This window comes from Oncorhynchus keta, chromosome 17 (assembly GCF_023373465.1).
Source record: "Oncorhynchus keta strain PuntledgeMale-10-30-2019 chromosome 17, Oket_V2, whole genome shotgun sequence".
In the NCBI taxonomy this organism is placed as follows: Eukaryota; Metazoa; Chordata; class Actinopteri; order Salmoniformes; family Salmonidae; genus Oncorhynchus; species Oncorhynchus keta.
In genome coordinates this window covers 61,428,588-61,448,313 of record NC_068437.1, presented here as the reverse complement: position 1 = coordinate 61,448,313, position 19,726 = coordinate 61,428,588, and the positions used below count along the sequence as shown (strand labels likewise).

At 47.9% G+C, this 19,726-nt stretch overlaps 1 protein-coding gene across 1 annotated transcript in view; it reads left to right on the top strand.

The window, feature by feature from the left end:
* Positions 1–19,726, top strand: part of kif23 (kinesin family member 23) — a 73,026-nt gene that overhangs the window by 8,701 nt on the left and 44,599 nt on the right. The window contains exons 6-12 of the mRNA XM_052467058.1: positions 93–205; positions 4,351–4,521; positions 8,174–8,221; positions 8,581–8,693; positions 10,328–10,449; positions 14,701–14,803; positions 15,083–15,162. Coding sequence (XP_052323018.1) covers positions 93–205; positions 4,351–4,521; positions 8,174–8,221; positions 8,581–8,693; positions 10,328–10,449; positions 14,701–14,803; positions 15,083–15,162 — 750 coding nt within the window. The remainder of the gene's footprint in view (positions 1–92; positions 206–4,350; positions 4,522–8,173; positions 8,222–8,580; positions 8,694–10,327; positions 10,450–14,700; positions 14,804–15,082; positions 15,163–19,726) is intronic.

The following is a 19,726-nucleotide window of genomic DNA, read 5'->3' as shown; positions in this document are numbered from 1 at the left end:
ATGATGTTGAGACTTGGTTAGAGAAATCTCCCAGCTTCGATTCATATTGAATGGGACAGTCTGGTACTATTTAATTCCACTGTGATGTGCAGGTGTTAAAGACAGATGATAAGAATGGTATGGAGGTCCAGAATCAGGTGGATGCTCTGTTGGAGCGCCAGAAGAGGGAAAACCAGCCATCTGTTGTCCCTAAAACACCCTCCAGGTGAGTGTTTTATAACCAGGAAGCCTGAAACTCAATCTCTCAAATATATTTTCCTGTGTGATTGTATTACTGTATGTCAATGGAATATGTTTTATTTCGGGCCCTATAAAAGTTGCAATGTGGACAACAGAATCACGGAATCAAGACATTAAAACATAATTAAACAATATTCAGATGTATTGAACTTAGTAGGGAATAAACTAAATGTATTTTAAATGAATGAATTTGTCCAAGTTTATCATAAGACATGAATGGAATGCATCAGTGATTCGTATTTCCTGTAACTGTGTAGCCGTTAGCGATCGTGCTAATGAAAAGTCTTCTGGCAGATGGAAAAGCTTTTCCTAAAAACGCGTGATTTTGTTCACGAAAACCTACAGAAAACAGTGAGAAACTAAAATGGCCACATGTATTTTATGGGAATCGCAATTCAATCATATACTGTAGAATCGCCATACATATGGTGTCGGCACCTCGGTATGGTGATAATATTGTATTGTGAGGTCCCTGGCAGTTCTCAGCCCTATGTAATGCTTTAAATGACCACCTGCCAAATGTGGGTAGATTTAGGTATTGGCAGGTGAGACTGTCTATTTTGCCAGCCACGTTGGCGGGTGGTCAATTTGCATGGCTCTACAGTGTGAGCATTTTGTAAAATGTTTATTTAACTAGGCATGTCAGTTAACAGATCTTATTCACAATGACGGCCAAACCCGGAAGACGCTGGGTCAATTGTGCGCCGCCCTATGTATTCGCTATCATGGTCGGATGTGATACAGCCTAGATTCGAACCAGGGACTGTAGTGCACTGAGATGCATTGCCTTAGACCGCTGCGCCACTCGGAACCCAATATTAAGGATTACATTTGCATATTATAAACTGGGTAGTTCAATCCATTGTCATGTCTTTACTATCATTAAATTGAAAACAGTTTTATACTAATTACAGGGAATCTTTGATAACGCGATCAAAGTAATTAATTAATTAATCGTGTAGCTGTAATTAACTAGGAAATAAGGGTACCAAGGAAAGTATTCAGATTACAAAGTTATCATTTCCCAATATAACCATAGCCCCTCCCTCTGTCACTCAGGAACTTGTTCCAGTGTCTGCCTGCCCCCCTCCAGCACAGCCCACTGTAGCCCCTCCCTCTGTCACTCAGGAACTTGTTCCAGTGTCTCCCTGCCCCTCCCCCTCTGCAGCACAGCCCACTGTAGCCCCTCCCTCTGTCACTCAGGAACTTGTTCCAGTGTCTGCCTGCCCCTCCCCCTCTGCAGCACAGCCCACTGTAGCCCCTCCCTCTGTCACTCAGGAACTTGTTCCAGTGTCTCCCTGCCCCTCCCCTCTGCAGCACAGCCCACTGTAGCCCCTCCCTCTGTCACTCAGGAACTTGTTCCAGTGTCTGCCTGCCCCTCCCCCTCCGCAGCACAGCCCACTGTAGCCCCTCCCTCTGTCACTCAGGAACTTGTTCCAGTGTCTGTCTGCCCCTCCCCCTCCGCAGCACAGCCCACTGTAGCCCCTCCCTCTGTCACTCAGGAACTTGTTCCAGTGTCTGCCTGCCCCTCCCCCTCCAACACAGCCCACTGTAGCCCCTCCCTCTGTCACTCAGGAACTTGTTCTAGTGTCTGTCTGCCCCTCCCCCTCCGCAGCACAGCCCACTGTAGCCCCTCCCTCTGTCACTCAGGAACTTGTTCCAGTGTCTCCCTGCCCCTCCCCCTCCGCAGCACAGCCCACTGTAGCCCCTCCCTCTGTCACTCAGGAACTTGTTCCAGTGTCTGCCTGCCCCTCCCCCTCTGCAGCACAGCCCACTGTAGCCCCTCCCTCTGTCATTCAGGAACTTGTTCCAGTGTCTCCCTGCCCCTCTGCAGCACAGCCCACTGTAGCCCCTCCCCCTGTCACTCAGGAACTTGTTCCAGTGTCTGCCTGCCCCTCCCCTCCGCAGCACAGCCCACTGTAGCCCCTCCTCTGTCATTCAGGAACTTGTTCCAGTGTCCCCTGCCCCTCTGCAGCACAGCCCACTGTAGCCCCTCCCCCTGTCACTCAGGAACTTGTTCCAGTGTCTGCCTGCCCCTCCCCTCCGCAGCACAGCCCACTGTAGCCCCTCCCTCTGTCATTCAGGAACTTGTTCCAGTGTCTGCCTGCCCCTCCCCTCCGCAGCACAGCCCACTGTAGCCCCTCCCTCTGTCATTCAGGAACTTGTTCCAGTGTCTGCCTGCCCCTCCCCCTCCGCAGCACAGCCCACTGTAGCCCCTCCCTCTGTCACTCAGGAACTTGTTCCAGTGTCTGCCTGCCCTCCCCTCCGCAGCACAGCCCACTGTAGCCCCTCCCTCTGTCACTCAGGAACTTGTTCCAGTGTCTGCCTGCCCCTCCCCCCTCTGCAGCACAGCCCACTGTAGCCCCTCACTCTGTCACTCAGGAACTTGTTCCAGTGTCTGCCTGCCCCTCCCCCTCCGCAGCACAGCCCACTGTAGCCCCTCCCTCTGTCACTCAGGAACTTGTTCCAGTGTCTGCCTGCCCCTCCCCTCTGCAGCACAGCCCACTGTAGCCCCTCCCTCTGTCATTCAGGAACTTGTTCCAGTGTCTGCCTCTGCAGCACAGCCCACTGTAGCCCCTCCCTCTGTCATTCAGGAACCTCTGCAGCACAGCCCACTGTAGCCCCTCCCTCTGTCATTCAGGAACTTGTTCCAGTGTCTGCCTGCCCCTCCCCCTCCGCAGCACAGCCCACTGTAGCCCCTCCCTCTGTCATTCAGGAACTTGTTCCAGTGTCTGCCTGCCCCTCCCCCTCCGCAGCACAGCCCACTGTAGCCCCTCCCTCTGTCACTCAGGAACTTGTTCCAGTGTCTGCCTGCCCCTCCCCCTCCGCAGCACAGCCCACTGTAGCCCCTCCCTCTGTCATTCAGGAACTTGTTCCAGTGTCTGCCTGCCCCTCCCCCTCCGCAGCACAGCCCACTGTAGCCCCTCCCTCTGTCACTCAGGAACTTGTTCCAGTGTCTGCCTGCCCCTCCCCCTCCGCAGCACAGCCCACTGTAGCCCCTCCCTCTGTCACTCAGGAACTTGTTCCAGTGTCTGCACAAAGCCCTCTGTCACCCTTGTTCCAGTGTCTGCCTGCCCTCCCCCTCCGCAGCACAGCCCACTGTAGCCCCTCCCTCTGTCACTCAGGAACTTGTTCCAGTGTCTGCCTGCCCCTCCTCCGCAGAAATCTTTACCAGCCCACTGTAGCCCCTCCCTCCCAGGAACTTGTTCCAGTGTCTGCCTGCCCCTCCGCAGCACAGCCCACTGTAGCCCCTCCCTCTGTCACTCAGGAACTTGTTCCAGTGTCTGCCCCTGTCAGCTAGAAATCCCTTTACCAGGGGTGTCCCTGTCGCTACCTGCCCCTGTCCTCCCCCTCGGGAGCACGGCCCACTGTGGCCCCCTCCCCTCGGTAGCACGGCCCACTGTGGCCCCTCCCCTCGGGAGCACGGCCCACTGTGCTGACGTTACAAGCGCGGTTCAGAAATTAGGGGAAACTATTTATTAGAGAAGAATGGAATAACTTTTTCAACGCTGTTTAAGGATATTATATTTATCATGTTTCACTTTGGATTTATTAACTACAAAAAGGTTAGGATGTGTGTTTTAATCCTGGTTCTGCTCTGCACACACACGCTTGTTACCTAGCTAGCTCCGGTCCATCATTAAGTCAACTCCAGGAAGTAAAGACATTCAAGGTTCCTCCACAGAAGCCTCTTAGGTATAATTCTGTGGACCTAATTCAGATAATGATATCATAACAAGATGCCCAGTGCTTCAAGCCTCCTCCACTACCCTCGCTTGCTCTCTTCTGACACGCAACATGTCAGTCGCATCTCACGCCCTACACGTGTCTGTCGCCCATGTAAACAAATATAGCTTGGCACGTGCCATAGCAAGCTGCTCTATCCGCACTGATTGGTGAAGTAATTTAATGTTGAGCTGAAGGTGAATAATTGATTCTTTCAGAGGTTTAAAATGGAACAAAGGCACAATATAACCTGGTATTTTGTGTGTTTGTTCCCGGTTCAGAACTTTATTTTGTGGGTCGGAAACGGTTGAACAAAAATGGATGTGGTTTTGTTCAGAACGGAACGATTCAAAATTAATTTTGTTTCCAACCCCTGGTTTCCAGGCAGAGGCTGGACCCAGAGTTTGCAGACATGATCAACCCAGAGGAGGCCTGCAGGGCGGACGGGGTGGACGAGGACAGTAGCTACAGTGTGTTTGTGTCCTACATCGAGATATACAACAACTATATCTATGATCTGCTGGAAGACGCCCCCTATGACCCCATCAAACCCAAGTAAGACAGTTACAGCAGATGGATGGAAGTGGATATCGTTTTTAATTTTTCATGTTTCGGTCAGTCTGTAGTTATGGCAAGTATAACTAGTGAAGTTATGGATTAAAATCCTAACCCAGCATATTTTAATTTCTCAGCATAACCCTAGATGAGGCTAATTCCTCAAATACAGAGCATTCAGAAGGTATTCAGACCCCTTCCCTTTTTCCACATTTTATTATGTTACAGCCTTATGCTGAAATGTACACGCAATACCCCATAATGACAAAGCAAAGACAAGTTTTTAGAAATGTTTGCTAATTTATTAAATAAAAAAACAGCTATCACATTTACATAAGTATTCGGACTCTTTACTCAGAACTTTGTTGAAGGACCTTTGGGAGCGATTACAGCCTCAAGACTTCTTGGTTATGATGCTGCAAGTTTGGCACACCTGTATTTGGGGAGTTTCTCCCATTCTTCTCCGCAGAGCTTCTCAAGCTCTGTCAGGTTGGATGGGGAGCGTCGCTGCACAGCTATTTTCGGGTCTCTCCAGAAAAGTTAGATCGGGTTCAAGTCTGGGCTCTGGCTGGGCCACTCAAGGACATTTAGAGACTTGTCTTGAAGCCACACCTGCGTTGTCTTTGCTGTGTGCTTAGGGTTGTTATCCTGTTGAAAGGTGAACCTTCACCCCAGTCTGAGGACCTGAGTTCTGGAGCAGGTTTTTCATCAAGAATCTCTGTACTTTGCTCCGTTCATCTTTCCCTCGATCCTGACTAGTTTCCCAGTCCCTGCCGCTGAAAAACATTCCCACAGCATGCTGCTGCCACCACCATGCTTCACCGTAGGGATGGTATTGGCCAGGTGATGAGTGGTGCCTGGTTTCCTCCAGACATGATGCTGCCACCACCATGCTCCACCGTAGGGATGGTATTGGCCAGGTGATGAGTGGTGCCTGGTTTCCTCCAGACATGATGCTGCCACCACCATGCTCCACCGTAGGGATGGTGTTGGCCAGGTGATGAGTGGTGCCTGGTTTCCTCCAGACATGATGCTGCCACCACCATGCTTCACCGTAGGGATGGTGTTGGCCAGGTGATGAGTGGTGCCTGGTTTCCTCCAGACATGATGCTGCCACCACCATGCTCCACCGTAGGGATGGTATTGGCCAGGTGATGAGTGGTGCCTGGTTTCCTCCAGACATGATGCTGCCACCACCATGCTCCACCGTAGGGATGGTGTTGGCCAGGTGATGAGTGGTGCCTGGTTTCCTCCAGACATGATGCTGCCACCACCATGCTCCACCGTAGGGATGGTATTGGCCAGGTGATGAGTGGTGCCTGGTTTCCTCCAGACATGATGCTGCCACCACCATGCTCCACCGTAGGGATGGTATTGGCCAGGTGATGAGTGGTGCCTGGTTTCCTCCAGACATGATGCTGCCACCACCATGCTTCACCGTAGGGATGGTATTGGCCTGGTGATGAGTGTTGCCTGGTTTCCTCCAGACATGATGCTGCCACCACCATGCTCCACCGTAGGGATGGTGTTGGCCAGGTGATGAGTGGTGCCTGGTTTCCTCCAGACATGATGCTGCCACCACCATGCTTCACCGTAGGGATGGTATTGGCCAGGTGATGATTGTTACCTGGTTTCCTCCAGACATGATGCTGCCACCACCATGCTTCACCGTAGGGATGGTATTGGCCTGGTGATGAGTGGTTCCTGGTTTCCTCCAGACATGACATTCATGTCGAAGAGTTCAATAATCAGACCAGAGAATCTTGTTTCTCATGGTCTGAGAGTCCTTTAGGTGCATTTTGGCAAAGTCCAAGTGTAATTGACCTTTTACTACTGAGGAGTGGCTTCAGTCTGGCCACTACCATAAAGGCCTGATTAATTAGTCAGTGCCTTTCCAAATCATGTCCAATCAATTGAATTTGGAAAGTCCCTGAGTGGCCCAGCCAAAGAACAGACTTAAATCTCACTGCCCCAAGACGACTCGGAGCTGATACAGGCCCGCCCCGAGACGACTCGGAGCTGATACAGGCCCGCCCCGAGACGACTCGGAGCTGATACAGGCCCGCCCCGAGACGACTCGGAGCTGATACAGGCCCGCCCCGAGACGACTCGGAGCTGATACAGGCCCGCCCCGAGACGACTCGGAGCTGATACAGGCCCGCCCCGAGACGACTCGGAGCTGATACAGGCCCGCCCCGAGACGACTCGGAGCTGATACAGGCCCGCCCCGAGACGACTCGGAGCTGATACAGGCCTGCCCCGAGACGACTCGGAACTGTAATCGCCACCAAAGGTGCTTCTACAAAGTATTGACACGGGTGTGAATACTTATGCAAATTAGATTTCTGTATTTCATTTTTTTTTTTTTTTTTATGCAAACATTTCTAAACTTGTTTTCACTTTGTCATTATGGGGTATTGTGATGTCATTATGGGGTATTGTGATGTCATTATGGGGTATTGTGATGTCATTATGGGGTATTGTGATGTCATTATGGGGTGTGTAGATGGGTGAGAGAACAATTATTTCATCCACTTGGAATTCAGGCTACAGCACAACAAAATGTGCAATAAGTCAAGGGGTATGAAGACTTTCTGAAGGCACTTTATAATGTTTCAAATCAGCTATCTCCTGGTCCTACTGGCTACTGGAAGGTATAGTTTCATATCAGAGTAGTAGCCTGGTCCTACTGGCTACTGGAAGGTATAGTTTCATATCAGAGTAGTAGCCATCTCCTGGTCCTACTGGCTACTGGAAGGTATAGTGTCATATCAGAGTAGTAGCTATCTCCTGGTCCTACTGGCTACTGGAAGGGAAGGTATAGTGTCATCAGAGTAGTAGCTATCTCCTGGTCCTACTGGCTACTGGAAGGTATAGTGTCATCAGAGTAGTAGAACTGGCTACTTTAGTGTCATCAGAGTAGTAGCTATCTCCTGGTCCTACTGGCTACTGGAAGGTATAGTGTCATATCAGAGTAGTAGCTATCTCCTGGTCCTACTGGCTACTGGAAGGTATAGTGTCATCAGAGTAGTAGCTATCTCTGGGTCCTACTGGCTACTGGAAGGTATAGTTTCATATCAGAGTAGTAGCTATCTCTGGGTCCTACTGGCTACTGGAAGGTATAGTGTCATATCAGAGTAGTAGCTATCTCCGGGTCCTACTGGCTACTGGAAGGTATAGTTTCATATCAGAGTAGTAGCTATCTCTGGGTCCTACTGGCTACTGGAAGGTATAGTTTCATATCAGAGTAGTAGCTATCTCCTGGTCCTACTGGCTACTGGAAGGTATAGTGTCATCAGAGTAGTAGCTATCTCCTGGTCCTACTGGCTACTGGAAGGTATAGTTTCATATCAGAGTAGTAGCTATCTCTGGGTCCTACTGGCTACTGGAAGGTATAGTGTCATCAGAGTAGTAGCTATCTCCTGGTCCTACTGGCTACTGGAAGGTATAGTGTCATCAGAGTAGTAGCTATCTCCGGGTCCTACTGGCTACTGGAAGGTATAGTGTCATCAGAGTAGTAACTATCTCCGGGTCTTACTGGAAGGTATAGTGTCATCAGAGTAGTAGCTATCTCCTGGTGCTACTGGAAGGTATAGTTTCATATCAGAGTAGTTATTGCAGTCAGATAAATGTTTGTTCCTTACTTTGTTAGGTGGAATGGAGGAGGTACTCCTCAGAGGCAGCCCAACCAAGAGTTCATGTATGTCACATATAGAGCATACTCATTTAGCTACATGTATAATATACCCTAATCCTGAATGTTGCAACCAGGAAGTGTTCATGGAATTGTCTGTTGTGCTTTGTAGTGGCAGAAGTGCTTCATTTAATCATGTTGAATGCTCTATTGCTTTGTTTGGAATGTTGCTTGGCTTTCTATGTTGCTTTAGTCTTGACTGTAGCTTTCTGTGGCTGCCATCATAATACACAGCATTAGTCTGGTTCCAGATCTGTTTGGAATGTTACGAATGACCATTTGTTGTTGGCCAGACGACACAAACAGAGCTTGGACCAGGCTAGCTCAGCACTATCAGTCAGTTGACACTCGGTCCCTCTCTGTAGACCACCCCAGTCTAAGCTCCTAAGAGAGGACCAGAACCACAACATGTATGTGGCCGGCTGCACCGAGGTAGAGGTTAAGTCTACAGAAGAGGCCTTTGAAGTGTTCTGGAGAGGTAAGATCGTCTCAAACCTTCACTAAACACTTAATCAATTACATTCTATTCAAGGGCGCAGCCCGATTTTAGACCATTTGCACAATTATTGGGGGGTGATTGGTCTGTCTGTAAATGCAGCCATTAAAGCCCTTTACATTTTTTTATTATTTATTTTTTACAGCAATACTGTTTTCTTAGTGCTTAACTCGTCCTAGCCACCCAGAGACCATTTTCATACTATCACAGCCCGTCCATTCTGTTTGACCTGGGCCCTATCATGTTCTTGAGTAGGTAATCGAGGTTGGTTGGGGGATTTGGTCGTGCTTGATCTCCTGTTCCTTGTTTATACGTCGGAAGAAGAGGCGTATAGCCAAAACTCAGTTCCATAGAGAGTCCAGTCTCTCCCACAGTGTGATGTTGTATAGCCAAAACTCAGTTCCATAGAGATTCCAGTCTCCCCACAGTGTGATGTTGTATAGCCAAACTCAGTTCCATAGAGAGTCCAGTCTCCCCCACAGTGTGATGTTGTATAGCCAAACTCAGTTCCATAGAGAGTCCAGTCTCCCCCACAGTGTGATGTTGTATAGCCAAAACTCAGTTCCATAGAGAGTCCAGTCTCCCCCACAGTGTGATGTTGTATAGCCAACACTCAGTTCCATAGAGATTCCAGTCTCCCCCACAGTGTGATGTTGTATAGCCAACACTCAGTTCCATAGAGAGTCCAGTCTCCCCCACGGTGTGATGTTGTATAGCCAACACTCAGTTCCATAGAGAGTCCAGTCTCCCCCACAGTGTGATGTTGTATAGCCAAAACTCAGTTCCATATAGAGTCCAGTCTCTCCCACAGTGTGATGTTGTATAGCCAAAACTCAGTTCCATAGAGATTCCAGTCTCCCCCACAGTGAGATGTTGTATAGCCAACACTCAGTTCCATAGAGTCCAGTCTCCCCCACAGTGTGATGTTGTATAGCCAACACTCAGTTCCATAGAGATTCCAGTCTCCCCCACAGTGTGATGTTGTATAGCCAACACTCAGTTCCATAGAGATTCCAGTCTCCCCCACAGTGTGATGTTGTATAGCCAACACTCAGTTCCATAGAGATTCCAGTCTCTCCCACAGTGAGATGTTGTATAGCCAACACTCAGTTCCATAGAGTCCAGTCTCCCCCACAGTGTGATGTTGTATAGCCAACACTCAGCTCAGAGATTCCAGTCTCTCCCACAGTGTGATGTTGTATAGCCAACACTCAGTTCCATAGAGTCCAGTCTCCCCCACAGTGTGATGTTGTATAGCCAACACTCAGTTCCATAGAGATTCCAGTCTCCCCACAGTGTGATGTTGTATAGCCAACACTCAGTTCCATAGAGATTCCAGTCTCCCCCACAGTGTGATGTTGTATAGCCAACACTCAGTTCCATAGAGTCCAGTCTCCCCCACAGTGTGATGTTGTATAGCCAACACTCAGTTCCATAGAGATTCCAGTCTCCCCCACAGTGTGATGTTGTATAGCCAACACTCAGTTCCATAGAGATTCCAGTCTCCCCCACAGTGTGATGTTGTATAGCCAACACTCAGCTCAGAGATTCCAGTCTCTCCCACAGTGTGATGTTGTAAAGGTGTATTGATGGTAGGCTGACTGTGTCTGTTACAGGACAGAAGAAGAGGCGTATAGCAAACACTCAGCTCAACCGAGAGTCCAGCCGCTCCCACAGTGTCTTCATCATCAAACTGGCCCAGGCCCCTCTAGATGCAGATGGGGACAACATCTTACAGGTAATGTCCCTTTTATCTCATCTCATTCTCTTCAATGGAATCCGACAAGGATCTCGCTCCTTAACCACTCTGACCAATCGGAATCCATGTTTCAAGACGATGGTGCTCACGTGGCCTGGGAAATGTTCTGTGTTGACTATGAAAATAACATTGACATATACAATGACTCAGTGACTGGGTTCATCAGGAAGTGGATAGAGGATGTTGTTCCTACAAGTGACTGGGTTCATCAGGAAGTGGATAGAGGATGTTGTTCCTACAGTGACTGGGTTCATCAGGAAGTGGATAGAGGATGTTGTTCCTACAGTGACTGGGTTCATCAGGAAGTGGGTAGAGGATGTTGTTCCTACAAGTGACTGGGTTCATCAGGAAGTGGATAGAGGATGTTGTTCCTACAAGTGACGGGGTTCATCAGGAAGTGGATAGAGGATGTTGTTCCTACAGTGACTGGGTTCATCAGGAAGTGGATAGAGGATGTTGTTCCTACAGTGTCTGGGTTCATCAGGAAGTGGATAGAGGATGTTGTTCCTACAGTGTCTGGGTTCATCAGGAAGTGGATAGAGGATGTTGTTCCTACAGTGACTGGGTTCATCAGGAAGTGGGTAGAGGATGTTGTTCCTACAGTAACTGGGTTCATCAGGAAGTGGATAGAGGATGTTGTTCCTACAGTGTCTGGGTTCATCAGGAAGTGGATAGAGGATGTTGTTCCTACAGTGACTGGGTTCATCAGGAAGTGGATAGAGGATGTTGTTCCTACAGTGTCTGGGTTCATCAGGAAGTGGATAGAGGATGTTGTTCCTACAGTGTCTGGGTTCAACAGGAAGTGGATAGAGGATGTTGTTCCTACAGTGACTGGGTTCATCAGGAAGTGGATAGAGGATGTTGTTCCCACAGCGACTGGGTTCATCAGGAAGTGGATAGAGAATGTTGTTCCTACAGTGACTGGGTTCATCAGGAAGTGGATAGAGGATGTTGTTCCTACTGTGATGACTAGAACCTATCCAAACCAGAAACCCTGGATAGATGGCAGCATTTAACCACGGAAAGGTAACTGGTGAGACATTTTAAGTATCTTAACTCGCAAGGCTCCCCGGTCAAATGACATGTGCAGACCAGCTGTCTGGAGTCTTTATGGGTAGTTTCAATCTCTCCCTATCCCAATCTACTGTCCCCACTTTCTTCAAGATGTCCACCATTGTTCCTGTGAGCAAATGTTATCATGAAGTGCTTTGAGAGGCTTGTCATAGATCCTATCACCTCCACCTTACCTGACAGTGACACCTTAGACCCACTATAATTTGCATACCGCCCCAAAAGATCCATGGACGACACAATCGCCATCGCGCTGCACACTGCCCTATCCCACCTGGACAAGATGTTTTGGGTTCGGTTTGAGCCGCAGCGGCTGCCGGTTTGAGCCGCAGCGGCTGCCGGTTCTCTACATCCACTGGCATTTCAATCAATGAAGAGGCTGAAATTCATTATTTCACAGTGATTTTTTTTTCTTTTTTTCCCCCTACGATCCGAACAATTGGCAGTCGCCAATTTGATTTATCGGCAAAAATAAATAACGTCCGAAAGCCAGCTTTTACCGGCTAATGTAAACCGTACTATGTACATAGTCTTTGGACACTGGTCACTTTAATGATGTTTACATCAGGCATTCCCAAACGGTTTGGGCCCATAACCTCATTTTGATATCTGAAGATTCTGTGACCTCAACCATGTGAAAAAAACTGACAGCAGTCAATGTTTACTTTCTCATTGTTTGGCAATAGCAGTCAGTTGTAAAACATGAACAGTACTTTCTCATTGTTTGGCTATAGCAGTCAGTTGTAAAACATGAACAGTATTTTCTCATTGTTTGGCTATAGCAGTCAGTTGTAAAACATGAACAGTACTTTCTCATTGTTTTGGCTATAGCAGTCAGTTGTAAAACATGAACAGTACTTTCTCATTGTTTTGGCTATAGCAGTCAGTTGTAAAACATGAACAGTACTTTCTCATTGTTTTGGCTATAGTAGTCAGTTGTAAAACATGAACAGTACTTTCTCATTGTTTGGCTATAGCAGTCAGTTGTAAAACATGAACAGTACTTTCTCATTGTTTGGCTATAGCACCAGTTGTAAAACATGAACAGTACTTTCTCATTGTTTGGCTATAGCAGTCAGTTGTAAAACATGAACAGTACTTTCTCATTGTTTGGCTATAGCAGTCAGTTGTAAAACATGAACAGTATTTTCTCATTGTTTGGCTATAGCAGTCAGTTGTAAAACATGAACAGTACTTTCTCATTGTTTTGGCTATAGCAGTCAGTTGTAAAACATGAACAGTATTTTCTCATTGTTTGGCTATAGCAGTCAGTTGTAAAACATGAACAGTATTTTCTCATTGTTTGGCTATAGCAGTCAGTTGTAAAACATGAACAGTACTTTCTCATTGTTTGGCTATAGCAGTCAGTTGTAAAACATGAACAGTATTTTCTCATTGTTTGGCTATAGCAGTCAGTTGTAAAACATGAACAGTACTTTCTCATTGTTTGGCTATAGCAGTCAGTTGTAAAACATGAACAGTACTTTCTCATTGTTTTGGCTATAGCAGTCAGTTGTAAAACATGAACAGTACTTTCTCATTGTTTGGCTATAGCAGTCAGTTGTAAAACATGAACAGTATTTTCTCATTGTTTGGCTATAGCAGTCAGTTGTAAAACATGAACAGTACTTTCTCATTGTTTTGGCTATAGCAGTCAGTTGTAAAACATGAACAGTACTTTCTCATTGTTTTGGCTATAGCAGTCAGTTGTAAAACATGAACAGTACTTTCTCATTGTTTTGGCTATAGCAGTCAGTTGTAAAACATGAACAGTACTTTCTCATTGTTTTGGCTATAGCAGTCAGTTGTAAAACATGAACAGTACTTTCTCATTGTTTTGGCTATAGCAGTCAGTTGTAAAACATGAACAGTACTTTCTCATTGTTTGGCTATAGCAGTCAGTTGTAAAACATGAACAGTACTTTCTCATTGTTTTGGCTATAGCAGTCAGTTGTAAAACATGAACAGTACTTTCTCATTGTTTGGCTATAGCAGTCAGTTGTAAAACATGAACAGTACTTTCTCATTGTTTTGGCTATAGCAGTCAGTTGTAAAACATGAACAGTACTTTCTCATTGTTTGGCTATAGCAGTCAGTTGTAAAACATGAACAGTACTTTTGATTGACTTCTCAACTCACCTTCACATACTGTTAATGTGGGGCTGTGATGATCGTCAATTTCAAACTAGTCTTACATACTGTATCTTATCTCACCACCACTAATGAGATGGGTGTGGCTTGATGAATGTCGCTTCAGAGCTTCTCAAAGTCAGGGGGTGTGGTCGACAGTGAGCACCTCATCTCTGCTGTCACATCCAACCTGGATGGGTATTAGGTTTTAACGCAGATGAGAGCACTGAATCCAGCTTCACATCGATGTCAGCTGGCGACGGGTACTATCAGTTTAATGGAGTTGGAAGTCTTAAGATATCCCAGGTCTGGGTTCCAGGTCTGGGTTCCAGGTCTGGGTTCCAGGTCTGGGTTCCAGGTCTGGGTTCCCAGTGGTTTTGAACGCAGCATTAATGCTCAGAGGGAGACGGCAGGACCCAAAACTCCTCCTTAGTGACCAGCGAATGTGTTGTCTCTAGCATTCGGTCACATGACAGCTCGATCAGCTGTTCTATTTCACTCACTAGCATGTCAACTGAGCCAAACGGCTTGGGAAGTAGGCCCCAAAGGGCTCTGTCGAGCGTTGGAGGTGAGCATTTTTAACTTGTGTTGGACACTGATGCTGTGTTCTGTTAGAAACATACACAGCCAAGGGAAGATTAAGAATGATTTCCTCTGAATCCACTGATTGGATCACTCATCTGCAGAATGTTTTTTTTTGTATTTCCTGTGCATGCTTGCTAAGCTATGGATATTTATATACATAGCTAAATGATCCGATCTGCAAGTTGGCAGATCGGTGGTACCGACTTCAGACGAGTCCCGTCACGTTTCCATGTGGGGACTCGGGATGTCTCCTTGTCTGCCAAACACTGCTGTAGCTTTGCCACCTTCCACTGCAGATCTGAAAGGCTGACATCGACATATCTCTAGCCGAAACAGAATCATTTCTTCCCCCTATGGGGGTGTGGACATCGACTATAGGGTCGTAAAAATAACTGTCTAGTTGAAGAGTAAATATGTGTAAATGTTTTGACTTTGTGTGCTCAGGATAAGAACCAGGTGAGCGTCAGTCAGCTGTGCCTGGTTGACTTGGCGGGGAGTGAGCGCACAAGCAGGACCCGGGCTGAGGGCAGCCGCCTCAGAGAAGCAGGTGGGTTCTAGTCACTTTCCATTCAACAATGTCAGGGTTCTCCCCAGGCGGTTTTAACAAGGTGGGGCTTCTGAGGACGATGGGAGAGGGCCTTTTGAACACCTGCATCTGCCATCTAGAGCCTTCGATGGTATTAAACCAAAGGGAGAACCCTGAGTATCTATGTTACCCACTACCAGGAGACACCGTCGTTACTTGGACTGCTGAAGAAGGCTCACATTTTCTTCAGGAAATATGTCTTTTCTACTTGCAAGTTGAAATGTATATTTCTGATTTCAGGTAACATCAACCAGTCGCTCATGACTTTGAGGACGTGTATCGAAGTGCTTCGGGAGAATCAAATGTGTGGCACAAACAAGGTTCGGACTGTATTTAATAGATTCTGGACCATTTATGTACTCCATGCTATCGTTGTGTATATGATGATGTAGGCAGTGGAGCCAACTATGTACGGTTGGGGATATGTATCTATACTACACCACATGACACCACGTATGCTGTACCGCTCTGTAAATGGCCATGCTGCATCACAGGATCTGTATTTGGCAGACGGGCCATGCTGCATCGCAGGGTCTGTATTTGGCAGACGGGCCATGCTGTATCACAGGATCTGTATTTGGCAGAGTAGACGGGCCATGCTGTATCGCAGGGTCTGTATTTGGCAGAGTAGACGGGCCATGCTGCATCACAGGATCTGTATTTGGCAGAGTAGACGGGCCATGCTGCATCACAGGATCTGTATTTGGCAGAGTAGACGGGCCATGCTGCATCACAGGATCTGTATTTGGCAGAGTAGACGGGCCATGCTGTATCACAGGGTCTGTATTTGGCAGAGTAGACGGGCCATGCTGTATCACAGGGTCTGTATTTGGCAGAGTAGACGGGCCATGCTGCATCACAGGGTCTGTATTTGGCAGAGTAGACGGGCCATGCTGCATCACAGGGTCTGTATTTGGCAGAGTAGACGGGCCATGCTGCATCACAGGATCTGTATTTGGCAGAGTAGACGGGCCATGCTGCATCACAGGGTCTGTATTTGGCAGACGGGCCATGCTGCATCGCAGGGTCTGTATTTGGCAGACGGGCCATGCTGCATCACAGGGTCTGTATTTGGCAGAGTAGATGAGCCATGCTGTATCACAGGGTCTGTATTTGGCAGACGGGCCATGCTGCATCGCAGGGTCTGTATTTGGCAGACGGGCCATGCTGCATCGCAGGGTCTGTATTTGGCAGACGGGCCATGCTGTATCGCAGGGTCTGTATTTGGCAGACGGGCCATGCTGCATCGCAGGGTCTGTATTTGGCAGACGGGCCATGCTGCATCGCAGGGTCTGTATTTGGCAGACGGGCCATGCTGCATCGCAGGGTCTGTATTTGGCAGACGGGCCATGCTGCATCACAGGGTCTGTATTTGGCAGACGGGCCATGCTGTATCGCAGGGTCTGCCAGACGGGCCATGCTGCATCGCAGGGTCAAATCCAAATCAAATCAAATCAAATTTTATTTGTCACATACACATGGTTAGCAGATGTTAAATGCGAGTGTAGCGAAATGCTTGTGCTTCTAGTTCCGACAATGCAGTGATAACCAACAAGTAATCTAACTAACAATTCCAAAACTACTGTCTTATACACAGTGTAAGGGGATAAGGAATATGTACATAAGGATATATGAATGAGTGATGGTACAGAGCAGCATACAGTAGATGGTATCGAGTACAGTATATACATATGAGATGAGTGTGTAGACAAAGTAAACAAAGTGGCATAGTTAAAGTGGCTAGTGATACATGTGTTACATAAGGATGCAGTCGATGATGTAGAGTACAGTATATACATATGCATATGAGATGAATAATGTAGGGTAAGTAACATTATATAAGGTAGCATTGTTTAAAGTGGCTAGTGATATATTTACATAATTCCCATCAATTCCCATTATTAAAATGGCTGGAGTTGGGTCAGTGTCAATGACAGTGTGTTGGCAGCAGCCACTCACACTGTTAGTGGTGGCTCTTAACAGTCTGATGGCCTTGAGATAGAAGCTGTTTTTCAGTCTCTCGGTCCCAGCTTTGATGCACCTGTACTGACCTCGCCTTCTGGATGATAGCGGGGTGAACAGGCAGTGGTTCGGGTGGTTGATGTCCTTGATGATCTTTATGGCCTTCCTGTAACAACGGGTGGTGTAGGTGTCCTGGAGGGCAGGTAGTTTGCCCCGGTGATGCGTTGTGCAGTCCTCACTACCCTCTGGAGAGCCTTACGGTTGAGGGCGGAGCAGTTGCCGTACCAGGCGGTGATCAGCCCGCCAGGATGCTCTCGATTGTGCATCTGTAGAAGTTTGTGAGTGCTTTTGGTGACAAGCCATTTCTTCAGCCTCCTGAGGTTGAATAGGCGCTGCTGCGCCTTCTTCACGACGCTGTCAGTGTGAGTGGACCAATTCAGTTTGTCTGTGATGTGTATGCCGGGAACTTAAAACTAGCTACCCTCTCCACTACTGTTCCATCGATGTGGATAGGGGGTGTTCCCTCTGCTGTTTCCTGAAGTCCACAATCATCTCCTTAGTTTTGTTGACGTTGAGTGTGAGGTTATTTTCCTGACACCACACTCCGAGGGCCCTCACCTCCTCCCTGTAGGCCGTCTCGTCGTTGTTGGTAATCAAGCCTACCACTGTTGTGTCGTCCGCAAACTTGATGATTGAGTTGGAGGCGTGCGTGGCCACGCAGTCTGAACAGGGAGTACAGGAGAGGGCTCAGAACGCACCCTTGTGGGGCCCCGTGTTGAGGATCAGCGGGGAGGAGATGTTGTTGCCTACCCTCACCACCTGGGGGCCCGTCAGGAAGTCCAGTACCCAGTTGCACAGGGCGGGGTCGAGACCCAGGGTCTCGAGCTGATGACGAGCTTGAGGGTACTATGGTGTTGAATGCCGAGCTGTAGTCGATGAACAGCATTCTCACATAGGTAGGTCTGTGTTTTGGCAGACGGGCCATGCTGCATCGCAGGGTCTGTATTTGGCAGACGGGCCATGCTGTATCGCAGGGTCTGTATTTGGCAGACGGGCCATGCTGCATCACAGGGTCTGTATTTGGCAGACGGGCCATGCTGCATCACAGGGTCTGTATTTGGCAGACGGGCCATGCTGCATCACAGGGTCTGTATTTGGCAGACGGGCCATGCTGTATCACAGGGTCTGTATTTGGCAGACGGGCCATGCTGTATCACAGGGTCTGTGTTTTGGCAGACGGGCCATGCTGCATCGCAGGGTCTGTATTTGGCAGACGGGCCATGCTGCATCACAGGGTCTGTATTTGGCAGAGTAGATGAGCCATGCTGTATCACAGGGTCTGTATTTGGCAGACGGGCCATGCTGCATCGCAGGGTCTGTATTTGGCAGACGGGCCATGCTGCATCGCAGGGTCTGTATTTGGCAGACGGGCCATGCTGCATCGCAGGGTCTGTATTTGGCAGACGGGCCATGCTGTATCGCAGGGTCTGTATTTGGCAGACGGGCCATGCTGCATCGCAGGGTCTGTATTTGGCAGACGGGCCATGCTGCATCGCAGGGTCTGTATTTGGCAGACGGGCCATGCTGCATCGCAGGGTCTGTATTTGGCAGACGGGCCATGCTGCATCGCAGGGTCTGTATTTGGCAGACGGGCCATGCTGCATCGCAGGGTCTGTATTTGGCAGACGGGCCATGCTGCATCGCAGGGTCTGTATTTGGCAGACGGGCCATGCTGCATCGCAGGGTCTGTATTTGGCAGACGGGCCATGCTGCATCGCAGGGTCTGTATTTGGCAGAGTAGATGAGCCATGCTGTATCACAGGGTCTGTATTTGGCAGACGGGCCATGCTGCATCGTCATATGCTTGTGATGCCTGTAATACCTTCTGCCCATTATGTTGATAAGTATCTTAATTCATACTAAATCATCCGAGGACAAAAACCAAACTACTTTAATCTGTGTAGAAACTTAGGTTGCTCTCGCTGGGTTTCCATCCACTTTGGTGACAGGTTTTCTAGTGACTATTCTCGGATCCGCGTAAAGTAAATGGGTACATTTTCCCACCAAATGTAGTTGAGGATAACAGCGATGACGTAGTACATAAACTGTTCCATATGTTTGCCTCACATTTTCAACTCTCCCCTTAGTTTAGTCACAACTGTTGCATTGAATAGTCTGGTCTTGACGTGCTCTCTGGCCAACAGCTGGCAGATACAGTGCTGGTAGCCTATTCTACATGATGACATTATTGTGGATAAGAGTGAGAATATTTATTTTATTAGTCAAACTGCAGTCAAGCGTCCGTCGTCACGTCACCAGAATTAGACCCTGGATATTTATTGACAGGAGCATGAAGCTCGTCACCGTGCCATTCCACCACCCTGTGAAGTTCATCACTTGTAGCATCTGTAGCTTAATAAACTGCATGCTTTCCTAAATCGGGGGAGGAATAATAATAAATAATATATGCCATTTAGCAGACGCTTTTATCCAAAGCGACTTAGTCATGTGTGCATACACTCCTGTTTACTTCCATGAGATGGTTATTATATCAATATTTGTGCATAAAATAATTTCCACCGTCATTTCTCGCATAATTAATGTGACAGACACACAGAGGTCCCAACATGTTGAACACATTTTCTTCCTTTATAAAATTGTTCCAGTTTCCATCAACTGTCTTGACTTTACACTCGTAAAAACTGTGGATGGAAATGTGGTTGGTGCCTTACAAAAATGGTTGCTATGCAGGTTAGTGCCTTACAAAAATGGTTGCTATGCAGGTTAGTGCCTAACAAAAATGGTTGCTATGCAGGTTAGTGCCTAACTAAAATGGTTGCTATGCAGGTCAGTGCCTAACTAAAATGGTGGCTATACAGGTCAGTGCCTAACTAAAATGGTGGCTATGCAGGTCAGTGGCTA